A 13,621-nucleotide genomic window follows, 5' to 3' on the forward strand; every position below is an offset into this window, starting at 1 on the left:
TTTAGCTCTTTTCCTGTTTCTGCATCCAGATCATGAAGTAAGATATCAATATGCTATTATATACAATGCTATTTCATATAACTAATTGTCTCTGTGTCACATTTTATTAAACAGTCTGTGCAGTGATCCAAGGCAGATCACTGTCAAGGGCATTATATTCAAATAAACTGAGCAGAACTGAATTAACCCGTGTTGTGAACATTAGGGAGTGCCCCTTACCACTGTTACAATACATTAGTCACTGTTGTAGTTGGCTCATTAGTATTTTGCTGTTTTTCACTGTGGGCAGATGGCAGCTCATTTGAAAGGCTCAGCTGAAGGGTTCTTTATTTGCAACTCTGTGTGCGTACTTGAGTTGATTGCCCTAATTTGAAAGTCTACATAGAGCAGAAAACAAACACATCTTGACAACAGAAATAAGTTTGTGAGGCGATAAACAAAATAGAGTGGAATAAATATTTCAGAAAAGCAAAACAGACTGGATCTGAGCTTAAATTATAAACCAAAAATCCAAGTAATAATGTGTTGAAAATCTGCAGCCAGTCTGGTCAGCCAGGGTCCGAGACGAGAAGATTGGGGGTGGGCACTCAAGTCCTGATCCTGAAAATCAGATCTAGCAAATCACTAAACTTTCAGGTTTATAGTGAACTATAAATATGGACCAAGAAAAACACACCATAAGTGAAAGACCAAGCAAACTGATAAATTTACCAAATGTCTGTTGCAAGCAGCCAAATGGATATTACATAATTATTATAATTGCATAATGAAAAGTAATTACTGTTGCCTGTTGTATAAAGCTTGTATTCTGTTATATGTGTTGTGTTTACCCCATTTTTTGACACCCACTGCACACCCAACCTACCTGAGAGGGGGTCTTTCCCAAGATTTTTTCCATTTTCTTTTTCTATAAGATGATTTTGAGAGTTTTTTCTTGTCTTCTTAGAGAGTCGAGGATGGTGGGCTGTCCAATAAAAAGGGCCGGTTAAAACCCATTGAGGCACTCCGTGGGTGATTTTTGAGTTACACAAGAAATACACTGGTTGTTGTTGTTATGAAGTTCAGAACTGAAAGTTTTCTTTGTCTTGTTATCTGCTGCAGGATTTGAGACCGGTTTACGCAGGCCGATGTAAATATTATTCAAGTGTAGCATCTTTTGAAAAGGAGGTAGGTATGCTATTTTGCAAATATTCCTTTACAGGTATTTCCAGGCTTCACCTACCCAGTCCAGGGTTATCAGAGCTAGTGGTTATCCCAGCAGCATCAGGTATAAGGCAGGAACCATCCTATCCATCACACTACACACTCAGTTACACCAAGTCAATTTGGAGACACACACATCTTTAGCAGAGGAGAGAAAAAGCTGCACTGAGAAATGGACAACCCCGCAAACCGCGCATGGACAGTGGCCAAGCGAGGACTCGTCCAGTTTCATGAAGTTGAAAGACAACATTCTGAGATACCATTCTGCCTAATATAAACGTTATAGATGAAAGGTGTCAGGGTCGATTTCATCTTTGCTAGCAATGTACTTCCTGACATTGTATTGGAACAAATGAAATGTTGTAAATATTCCTTACAGAGATTCATTTCTCATAAACTGTATATACAAGGGATGATCAAAATTTTTGAGATTAACACAAAAGGGACATTCCATAGTACTGATTTTGTAAGTGGCCAAGTGGACTCAGATTAGAACCTGTGTACTAAAATTTGAAAATTACAAGTGTTTACCAATTGTAGTTTGTGTTGTATAGTTCTTGATTCAGACCCAAGACACATAATGCTAAAAAACAGAGGGTCACGTATCAAGCTATCAATAAATTTCTAATGCTAGTGAACAACGTGCCTTTGGAGATTCATTTTCACTTTGTCAACATGTACCAGGACCAGGCCGCTTTATTTACCACATCCAGGATGAAGGCTGCAAAATTTAATTGTAACAGGATGTCCGAACACTATAATGACTCATGAAATCAGGCATCATTGTATCCAAGCTACCAAATGTCGAGCTAATGAATAAAGACTGGAAGAGATTTGACAAGTGTTCCATAAATGTGGATGAAATTAGGATATATCATGATGACCATGAGTGCAAACAACTAAAACAATGGAAGTATGGTGATTCTCCAACAAGAAAGAAAACTGATGTCCAGCAAGATCATGTGCACAGTTTTTTATGATATCAAGGGTGTAGCACATATTGATTACATGTCCCAAAAGGTCTGAATTCGTTAGCATAAGATCTCCTTGGTAGCTTGGATGCAGTGAGTCTTTATTAGACATAAACATTACTCATATTTAATTGTTCATGACAAATGGATTTATCTGACTCTGTTGCTGCCTTCTCATGCACCATCGTGTTTTGATTCTCTGTTACAATTCGTTCTGTGTTGGCAACATACTCTTTGGCCATTGATGCTGAGGGCCACTCAGACATCCCACTACAAGTACATTTTGCAGTCATCATCCTGGTTGTGGCATAAAAAATAGTCTGGTCCTGGTACATGACTGCCACTATGTCCCTTATCTGGAGGGCACAATGCATGAATGCGTATTTGATTTTACTCGCACTCCACTTAATACATCAGGTTCAAATATTTTTGATAAGTTCTCAATATATAAATTAAATTCAATGCTCTGTAAACACTACATTTATCCAAAATAGAGTGGATGGCCATAGATTTGTTCACTATATTATCAAGAGTCATTGACAATATAGGCATTACTATTAGAATTCTTTGTACCCTCCTTTGGTGTTACACATATTAAGCAGCAAAGGCCTCAGTGTGACAAATTAGATTCATGGATACCTAATGCCCAAATTTAATATCGTTCTGTAGTCAGTTCCCTGCTGAAGAGAGGAACTACACATAATACATGCAGCCTTTAGGTAACAGGGTGACTCTTGGACATGACCTGATGGTGATCAGAGCTTGGAGTCAATTTCCAAGAGTTAGAGAACTACTTCCTTCAATAGGTAGCCATAAATAAGGTATGATGACTGCCATTTTTTATTCGTGTTGGGTGTCTATTAATCATCATTTTTGACACAGAGACAGAAACAAAAGAGGAGTTGAGAGAGCAAAGTCAAGATGTAAACTGTGCCAAAATTGCAATGGGCTAGACAAGTTCATAATATTGACGCAGTACAAAAGTTTGTTTTTTGTGTAGGCAAAAATGTGAACGACAATGAAAGCAAGAATACTGGTAGGTTCAATGAGCTGATTGTAGGGTTTATTTGAAGTATTTAAGTCAGTCAGTTATTATCCAACCTGCAATATCCTAACACAGGGTCACAGAGTTATTTTTGTCATATTTACTTTGAAAACTTTGAAAATGCAATTTATTGTACTTTGAATTTGATATGACTACAGAGAGAGTTATGAAGCATGAAGGAACCAGCCATGTTTTTCAACACAGAATAACAAGTCTGTACATTGGTGGGACTTTTTTATATTGCAGTTTACAAATGCATGATCGTAGATTATTGGCCTGGCAATGACAGTGCTATGTCTCTTCAAACATTACATAAGCAAGAAGGCATGATGTCTACTTAATATGCGTCATCTCCCTTTCTCTTCTTAGGTACCCTGCCATACTTCTTTCTGGGGCCCTTGCAGTCTAAGAGTTAAAAGCAACACCTGCTATTGTTGTGATCTGTACAACTGTGGCAAGTAGGTTCATTTTTTAACAAAAAACTATGCAGAGAGGAAAGCATGGGGAACCCATTTCAGGGTTTCATTTCACATGGGACAGTGTCAATGAGCAAATGGATTTATATACTAAAAATGCAAAATGGTTTTATCCTCTGTGTGTGTCAGCAACAAACTGTTAATAAGGACAGTGTAAATAATAAAAGCAGTGCTATAAAGTGTGTAATACAAAGCAAACAACATGATTTAAAACTGCTTTATTTTTAATACAGTATTGTGCAAAGATCTAGGCCAGGGGTTTCCAACTCCGGTCCTAGTGCGCCGCAGTGGCTGCAGATTTTCATTCTAACCATCTTCTTAATTAGTGAGCTGTTTCTGCTGCTGATTAACTTATTTTGCTTTAGTTTTAATTAACGTGGCTCAGACCCCTTAGTTGTTTTGTTTTCCTTAATAAGCAGCCAACCAATAATGAGACACAAAACATGCCACCACATGACCAGCTAACCTGAAAATAAAGAAAGGTGAAGGTCTCAGTCATGTTGGTCTGCTCAGGTCACCAAAACCTCTTGACGGTGGTCTTAGGAAAAAAACAGAAAATCAACAGTTTGCTGAGGCAGAATGAGAGCAGGAACAAGTCATGATATTCAATAACAGGTTTAATTAACAGCAAGAATTGGCTTCTCATTAAGAAACTGGAGTGAAATTGTATGGAGTTTGACGTTCCAATTTAGCTGGTCATCTGTCAGCTTGTTTCACATCTCATTTCTGTTTGGCTGCCATTTAATGAAGAAAAGAATCAATTCAAAGGACTGAATCCTTAAAAAGAGGGCTATTAAAATGAAGGAAAAGGAGTTAATTAGCAGTGAAAACAGCTCACTCATTAGGAAAAGGGTTAGAATGAAAACCTGCAGCCACTGTGGCCCACCAAGATCGGAGTTGGACACCCATGGTCTAGGCCATTATTTTTAAAAATAGGTATCTAATGTGTAAGTATTAGTTTGCTTGTGAAAAAAATACATTATAATAAATACTAATAATCATTAAAAACAAAAGAAACAAGAATACCTGGTGTTTTTCATGTAGTCCTCAGAATGCAAAATTGCAGCTGAGAGGTGTTTAGTCAAAGCACCCAAAACCCAAAGAAAAACTAAAAGCCGAGTGTTAGATGCAAGCAAAGATTAAAATTCCTGCAAACATGTTCCTAGTGAATCATTTGTTTCTACTTTTTTATCTTCTCTTATTTATTTTAAAGTTCACATGCCTCCTTAAGATAGGGTTAGAGTTATTTTTATATGAAACTTTTACAAACAGGACGAGAGCCTTTCTGGGTCTGTCACTTACTTATATTTTCTGCCTGCATGTCCAAAGACGCTGCTCACTGTATCACAGTTTGGTTCTCGAGATCAGCATTTGTAAAGCGTCTCGTTATACACTCGTATTTATACTGGAGTAATTTATTTTAAAAGATAAGGAGCCTAACAGGTAAATAAACTATCAGTTACATAGACACCACATTTTCTACATGAATGTTTTACCATAATAATCTGTTTTATTTTCTTCTATGACTTATTACTTCTTTATAACATTATTAATAAATGGCAGGCCCAAATCTGACACGTTTCCTACGATATGCAGCATAATGAAAGGCTTGACATCCACAAATGGGTCCGATTCCACTGTATAATTAATTATTCTTTACATTTAAATTCCACGCAGGCAGATTACACTCAGTTTTTTTACTTTTTTTTCAGCTGCCAAAAATAATGAGATTGCTAACAAGGAATGTTTTCCAGAATTTGGTTAGATTTTATGCTAAGGGCACATAAAAATGATGCCTTGAGCATAGTGTACTGGACAGACTCTTACATCAACGAGTCCAAAATCATTTTTGGTTCAAACTTTTTTTTAGTTACTTTGTCACATGCAAGATAAATTTGCCTTTCTGATAGCATTAACAGGCAGAATCCAACAAATCCTAGGTCTATTCCTTTTTTATCTTTATTGTACATATTACATGTTTTGGATTTAATAAGAATTCTTATCTTATCTGGCAACGGTATTTTGTATTCACATTTTTTGATGGTCAGTATCATTTTTTGACTGTTTCTGCATGTTTGTGGCCTTTTGTTTACATTAGCTCCTCCCTTTTCTGGTCACATGACATACTGAGTCATCATTCCCCACCTATATAAGATGGGGGCACATAGCTTCTGGCATCCAAGAATTGAATTCAAAATCTTTCTAAGACTTTTCTAGATCTTTTCTAGACTAGATCTTTCTAGTGTAATGTTATTTGGGGTAAAAGAAACACAAGTTAGTGTTATGGGATCTTCTGGTTTCAAGCTTCTTTTTTGCAGACTTTGATTTTGTGTTCTGCGCTTTGATTTTTTCACCTTAGCTGGTTTTCAGATCTCGGTGTTGCCTCACAATTTGCTACTTAATTTCCTTGTCACTTCAGTCCATTTCTTCACTCGCTGATATTATTCTTAACAAACAGTTCAAGAATGTGTGCCACTTGAACATATCTACATCCACTTAAGGGTATTAGCAGATGTGCTGTGTTAATGACAGAGAGGCCTTAGGGATTGTATTGCTGATCCACGCACACACACTTAAATTATTCTATAAATAAATAGTAGTGATGTATTACGATGTGCTGAGATGTCAGGTTTACGTTTGCCCCCTTCAGAGGTTGTGTTATCTCCATTTACAGATTAGTGAGTTTGACCAGTGTACCCAGACTATACATTTATTTATATATACGTGTCCTGGTTTGGTTCTCACCTTGCACCTGATGCTGCTGGGGTTGGATCTGACTGACCACCCCCCTGAACTGAATTACATGGATTTGAAAATAAATTATTTGTAAATATATGTGCTTACATTATGTATTACTACATTCGGACAGATTTTCTAAGCTGCTCCCTTTTGTTAAACTGAGAAAGCCACAATCACTTGCACAAGTGGAGTGTACCTTTAGTGGCCGTTGTGCTAAATAGCATATATGATTCTTCTCTGTTTAACTCTACATGATGCTTGTTCTTTTCCTGTTCTCTGAAGCACCCATTTTGAACTGACTGAGAGCTACCATGAATACATCGATGTTCACAGCTGTCAAGACGTCGTCCACCTTTATCACTTGCTGTGGTCAGCAACAGTCCTTAATATAGTGGCTTTCTTTCTAGGAATCATCACTGCAGCTGTTCTGGGTGGATTTAAAGACATGGTAAGAGAAACTTCTCATATCTGGTCATATAGCGGGTCCATTTTTGATGTCTGTCTTGGTGTTTTTTAGGTGCTGCCCATATTTATTTTGTTTTCAATTGATTCCTCTTGCCTTGTGTTTGTCCCCTAATTTCTAAAAGGTGGAGCTGTGCAGGTAGTGATTTATATTTACAACGCACCACTTTTCTTAACTGGGTTGTGCAGCTCTTCACGGAACTCTTACTTGACAAAATACCACTTCATTCTGGGCAAGATCCTTTTGCATATGAGGCTGGTAGTCTGTTTTTGGAAAACTTCCTAATTTGCACAAAAAAACTGAAATCTTCAATGTATGGTAGGCTGCCTAGCAGAACACAAACAGATTAAGAAAACCTGGACTAAGTCTGTTATCGTTTGCAGTGAGAGTCCTTTTAAAATCCTGGCCCATTGGTATGCCACAAATCTGTTACCATTTAGTCACGGTTATTTACAGATGGAGCCTGTTACGGATGTAGATAAATAAAGGTTCATGTGGATGGATCTTTTCGGACGGCATTGCTCTGAGGAAGCACTCTGACACCTTTATTTTTAAGAGTGACAGCAGCCTAATAGCAAAAGCATTTCAATGCAAGTTCAATCCCAACCACCGATTCTCTCTCTGCACCTTAGAAAGTCACTTAGTCCACTCCTTCTCTACTGTGTACTTATAATTATAAAGTTGCTTAGTTTAACAGAATCCAGTAAATGAAGTCTTCTGCTCAAAATATGCACATACCACAGGCATCTAAAATGGACTGATGTCCTTTGAAAACTACACTGCTGAGTCAAAACATTACGACTCCCTGCCATTATGCTGTTAGGCTGTTGCTCCTCTGTGTGCCGCTGAAACAGCTCCAAGCTGCCAAGGTATGGACTGTACAAGATGTCTAAAGGTGTCCTGTGGTATATCTCAGCAGATCCTCTTAACATCTAAGTTGTGAGGTGGTGCCACTGCAGTTAAGACTTGCTGTTCCAACACAGCTCACAGTTTTTCAACTGGATTGAGGTCTGGGGGAATTTTGGAAGCTAGGGCAACACCTTAAACTCTTCTTTATCAAAGCATTCCTGAACAATTTGCACATCATAGCAGGTCACATTTACCTGCTAAAAGATGCCACTTCCATTAGGGAATACTGTTGTCAAGAAGGAGTGTACCTGGTCTTCAACAATGGTTGGGTAGCTGGCATGTTTCAAATTAACATCCACTTGAATGCCCATACCCAGGGGATCCCAGCAGAACATTGCCCAAAGCATTACACTCCCTCCACCGGTTCGTCGTCTTCTTCCTACAGTGCACTCTTACCTTGTAAACAACACACACATACACAGCTGTCCACATGATGCAACAGAAAGTGGGATTCATCAGCCAAGACAACTTTCTTCACCTAGTTCTGACTCTCGTATACCCATTACAATACAATTTATTTTTGTATTGCCCAAAATCACACAAGAAGTGCTGCAATGGGATTTAACAGACCCTGCCTTTTGACAGCCCCCCAGCCTTGACTCTCTAAGAAGACAAGGGAAAACTCCCAAAAAAACCCTAGTAGGGAAATAATGGAAGAAATCTTGGGAAAGGCAGTTCAAAGAGAGACTCCATTTCAGGTAAGTTGGGCGTGCAGTGGGTGTCAAAAAAAAGGGGTCAATACAATATACAGAACACAAGTAAACCTCAACACAATATAATAGAAATGCAATAGAAATATTACAAGTACAGAGCAGAATTCAACAGTAGATGATATTACATTGTTCAGATTCCTGGGGACACTTTCTGTGACACTTTCGACAGTGGAGGTTGGCAGGGCACTCTGACTGGCCTGCGACTATGCAGTCCCATATGCAACAAGGTCTGATGTTCTGTGCATCATGACACATTACTATAACCATCATTACAACTATCTGTAATTTGTGTGACAGGAGCCCTACTGTTGGTTCATTCCAGATGGGATAACCTGTTGACTTTTTACATCAATGATTATTAGTGGCTCAGCACCCTGTCAGAGGTTTTCATGGTTTTTCCCTCCTTGGACCACTGTTGGTAGATACTCACCACAGCTGACGGAGGGCACCCCAAAACCCTTGCTGTCACAGAAAAGCTCTGACCCATCCATCTGGCTAACAACGTGACCCTCATCAAAGTCAAACAACTTATCCTATATCTTCTGCATTCAACACATCGAGTACAACTATCTAACATTATGCTACCGAGATAGACAACATCATTCACATTATATGGGAGTGGTCGTAATGTTTTAGATCATCAGTGTACAAGTCAAAGCTTTGAATCTGTTCATGCCTGGTGGCTCTAATTTAATACAAAATGTATTTTATGTCATTCACTGTATATTCATTCCTTTTTATCAACCTGCAGTTTTGAGTTAATTGACTTGCATGGTAAGTTAGCATTGAGATTTGGTATTTTAAATTTAATTACTACTGGCAAGAGTGTGTGAAGGATTTTATTTTTGTTGACTCTTAAATAATAATTCTTTGGGGATAAGATTCAACATTCATTTAAATAATTCAGAAAAATATCCAAAGTCAAGCATTTTAAAATAGCTGCTCTCCAGGAGCCTCATGTATAACACCGTGTGTACAACTTGCACTATAACATAACGTAAGCACAAAAGCCGAAATGTGCTTACGCACAGAAAAATCCAGATGCAGGAATCTGTGCGTACTACACAAATCCTGATCAGCATGAAAGCTAACGCACGTGCACGCGCCTTCTGTCCCGCTCCAACTCCTCCCAGAATTACGCCTCTTTGAATATGCAAATCAATATAAATCACCCTTAAGCTCAGCCTTCTGTGAAAAGAAAATGGAAAAAGCACGGGGGAAAATACAAGAATTTCAGTGAATACCAAGTGGAGGCAAAGGAAAAACATACTATGTTTATTTAAACCGTGGTATAATCAACAAAAGAAAGTTGATCGAGTGACATAGCGTGTTGGAGAAACTTGAAAGCTCACATTCACAAAGTCGGCCAGTACCGGAAATAAAAAAGAAGTCACATATCAAAGTCGCCGTGAAAAGGCGAGTCGTAGCCCACTGTCTGAGTGTCATATTAAAGCTTATTAGGGTACAGAGAAAAAAGGCACACAGTGGGGAAAAAGCACAAAATGTCAACTTTAATCTCGAAATTTCCACTTTAATCATGTACAGTAGTTTATTTTGTCATTAAAGTAGAACATCATAAACTTCATCTTAAAATCATGTAATTAACAAGTTTCTCAAATCACATCGTAATTAAAATAGCACATTAAATGCGTTGTTTTGTATTTGATCTTCTATGTGCTCTATGTGTGTGAATCACTATTTGCTTCCTAAACCGGCTCTCTTCCTCCGACTGGACACAGAATTCATTACATTCGTGATATTACAGCTCTCTGAATAACTAAAATACTGAGATGTATACGTGATATATAAATATATTATTTTCATGATGATAGGAGTTAAAGCACGTTATTAAACATGGGTCTCACGGCGCAGTGATTGTGTGCGACCTTCGATGAAATTATTTATTGCAGCAGTACTCAGGGGCGGCTCTAGGCTTGTGGTGGCCCTGGGCAGAGGAAGAATCGGTGGCCCTTCGCCCGCCAATGTCAATATGGTATCTTATGCACGGTGGATGGCCACGTCCGTTGTGGACACTGCATATCCGCCTTGTGCTCATGACACAAGTATTTAACTTTTGTCGAAATTTGCTGCTGCGTTTTTAGCTGTGTCGTTATTTTCTCTTTCTGTTTTATATTCAATATATATTGGCGTGGCCGACCCTGCAGTCCTTGCTTTTCTTTCTCCAAGTAACCTATCACCACACAATCAGCTCTGTAATAGACGTTAAGTCATCTGTAAGCTTAGAGCGCCGATTCTTCAAAATGTTTAAGGAACATTGAAATATCTTTGTAGTACATGTTTAATTATTCTATCCTTCACGACAGTCCCAGTGAAGAATATAGATTATTTAAATGAAGTTAAAGTTTTATATCTGTATAATATAATCAGCATATTTTGCTGCATTTCATCTTAAAAATGATATCGTCATCATATGTAAATACGTGCTTTATAAAGTGGCTCAGGTTGTGTAATATTATAACTGTAGTGCAAGTTTACAGTGGGGTGATTGTACTTATAAGCACCAACAGTTCTACAAGGAGCAACTGATTTGAGTGCATTTATAGTTCGTGGGATGAAACTGTTTCTGAACCGTGAGGTCCGTACAGGAAAGGCTTTGAAACGTTTTGCCGTGGCTGAGACAGCGTGTGCTTGATACTGTATACCGATAATTCTCTTTCCGATCAGCTGCTGCTGTGATTCACACTCAGATACAGTTATATAAATACTCTGAGTGGTGCAGTGAGAGTAATATGGAAAAAGATGATCCACAGTGGCAACTCCTAATGGGAGCAGATGAAAGAAGAAGAAGAAGGTGCAGTGAGAGTAACAACGCTAAAGCAGTTATGGTATTTGGAATACTATGGCTATTCCCTGGACCATTATATTGTTACAAGTTAATTACAATCAGATGCATTACACTAATCAACAATATGCGGTTAGTTTCAGTGTATTTATAAAGCCGCATCAGGAAAATAAAAGAGTAACCACACAGGAACAGTAGCACTGCTTTGACGCTGGGTGCCGCCAGTCTGCAAAACCGAGCGGAGAACTTGCGTACAAGGTATGAGATACCATGGAAAAGTGCGTGGCTTTACGCCAAGTGTAGGTTTTATACATCATGATTTGAACGTGGAAAAGTTCTTACGCAACATTTCTGTGCGTACGCACTGTTTATACAAGAGGCCCCAGGACTCTCCTTAAAGCCTGCAACAGCTAGAATGTGTCACTCACTTCACCATGATGTGGGTGGAGAGATCAGTGGATTTATATTTTCTATCTGTACTTTATGATTTGATCTCGTTCACAAGTGAGAGGAGAAGGGGATAGGAGATTAACAGGCATATTAGAACAGCGTTTGCAGTGATGTGGATGTTGTTCCAGCCTGCCAGTGGATTGTGGTGAAGGAGCCGAGTCAAAAAGCAAAGCTCTCGATTTACCAGTTGATCTATGTTCCTAACCTCACCTACAGTATGATCCTAAGCTGCAGGTATTAACCAAAATAACTACAACACGGATACATGTGGTAGAAATCTGTTTCCTTCGTAGTGTGTCTGGGATCAGCCTTAGAGATACGATGAAAAGCACAGACATTCAGAAGCAGCTCAAAGAACTGCTGGTCCTCCACATTGAAAGGAGCCAGTGAGGTGGCTCAGGCATCTGATTAGGATGCCTTCTGGGCACCTCCAACTGACTGAAGACGCTAGGGCAAACCCAGGACAAGCGGAAGTGGTTTTATCTCTTGGTTGGCCTGAAGATGCCCCAGTATCTCCCTTCAAGAATTAAGAGGAGGTGGTGGAGACAAGTGATGTCTAGGAATCATTGCTTAGACCTGGACCCTGATAAGAAGCAGAAAATGGCAGGGTGGATGGGCATGACGATTTATCTTCTGATGCAGTGGCAGATGTTTTTTCACTAGCTTTACAAATATATAAAATTTTCAGTTGACGGTCACTGTGTCTGAAGAAGAACATGTTACAGTAGCTGACCGTGTAAAAGAAAAGGGAGACACTGGACTTTTGTCCCTAGATTGTTGGTTCACGTTCCACCTCAGAATGAACAAGTCCATTAATCAGACTGTGCGCAAAATGTAAAAAATGCACTGTATCCTGCTATACAATGATTATTTTTAGGAGTTCAGCTCACAAAAAAAAGATGGACACTGAGGAATACATTACGCATTTATACCATTTTGGCAGAACAGATTTTATAATTAATATTTCACTGATTTATTGGCTTGGAATATGTTGCAGTTGCTTCCAGGATTAAATTGAACAAGATCTTTTAAAAAGAACTCTTTATGCTTCTTTACTGGATTGTGTGGCTCCTCGTTGAAGTATTGTTTGTCAAAGCATCATTTCATGCTGAGAAGGGTTCTTTCTCTGCATATGAAATTGATTCTGTGGGCTTTCAAAAGGTTCCTAATATGTGGACAAAGCATCAAATGCATAGGCTGTGTGACCGTATATCTGCATATTCAGAAAAAGTCTTTTTAATATCATGACCCATTGGTATTCCACAAGTTTATCTGTTTATGGTTATTTCTTGTATGGAGTCTGTTATGGATCTAAATAAATACAGGTCCTTTCATGTGGATGGGTCTTTTTACTTTGTCGTATACAAAGTAGAGGGAAAGTATCGTAATCGTCCAAAAATTCGATATTGAGATTTTGATGAATCTCGACATTTTAGACCTCCCCGAAAGTCCGAAAATACCATTTTTGGAATTATGTCTCTGTGTGGGTATGTAAACGTGATAACTTGGGTACACTTTCACGTAGGTCAACCAAATTTTGCACACAAGAATTAGGTACAAAACATAGATTTCTATCAACTTTAGGGGTATTTCTGCTAACCGGAAGTGGTACTTTAACTTTTATTGGAAACAGTTTTGCTTAGGTGGGTGGCGCTAACCAGCACCTCGCAGTTAGGAGACCCGGGTTCACTTCCTGGGTCCTCCCTGACTGGAGTTTGCATGTTCTCCCTGTGTCTGCATTGGTTTCCTCCCACAGTTCAAAGACATGCAGGTTAGGTGCATTGGCGATTCTAAATTGTCCCTAGTGTGTGCTTTGTGTGTGTGCGTGCGTGCCCTGCCCAGAGTTTGT

At 38.8% G+C, this 13,621-nt stretch overlaps 1 protein-coding gene across 4 annotated transcripts in view; it reads left to right on the forward strand.

Moving 5' to 3' along the window:
* Nucleotides 1-13,621, forward strand: part of tmem255a (transmembrane protein 255A) — a 68,175-nt gene that overhangs the window by 50,714 nt on the left and 3,840 nt on the right. For 3 of the 4 annotated variants that reach the window (XM_039766084.1, XM_039766081.1, XM_039766083.1), the window contains exons 5-7: nucleotides 1,102-1,167; nucleotides 3,589-3,677; nucleotides 6,717-6,882. In XM_039766084.1, the coding sequence (XP_039622018.1) occupies nucleotides 1,102-1,167; nucleotides 3,589-3,677; nucleotides 6,717-6,882 (321 nt within the window). The remainder of the gene's footprint in view (nucleotides 1-1,101; nucleotides 1,168-3,588; nucleotides 3,678-6,716; nucleotides 6,883-13,621) is intronic. The other variant, XM_039766082.1, reaches the window with a different exon arrangement.

This window comes from Polypterus senegalus, chromosome 10 (genome assembly GCF_016835505.1).
Source record: "Polypterus senegalus isolate Bchr_013 chromosome 10, ASM1683550v1, whole genome shotgun sequence".
Classification (NCBI taxonomy): domain Eukaryota; kingdom Metazoa; phylum Chordata; class Cladistia; order Polypteriformes; family Polypteridae; genus Polypterus; species Polypterus senegalus.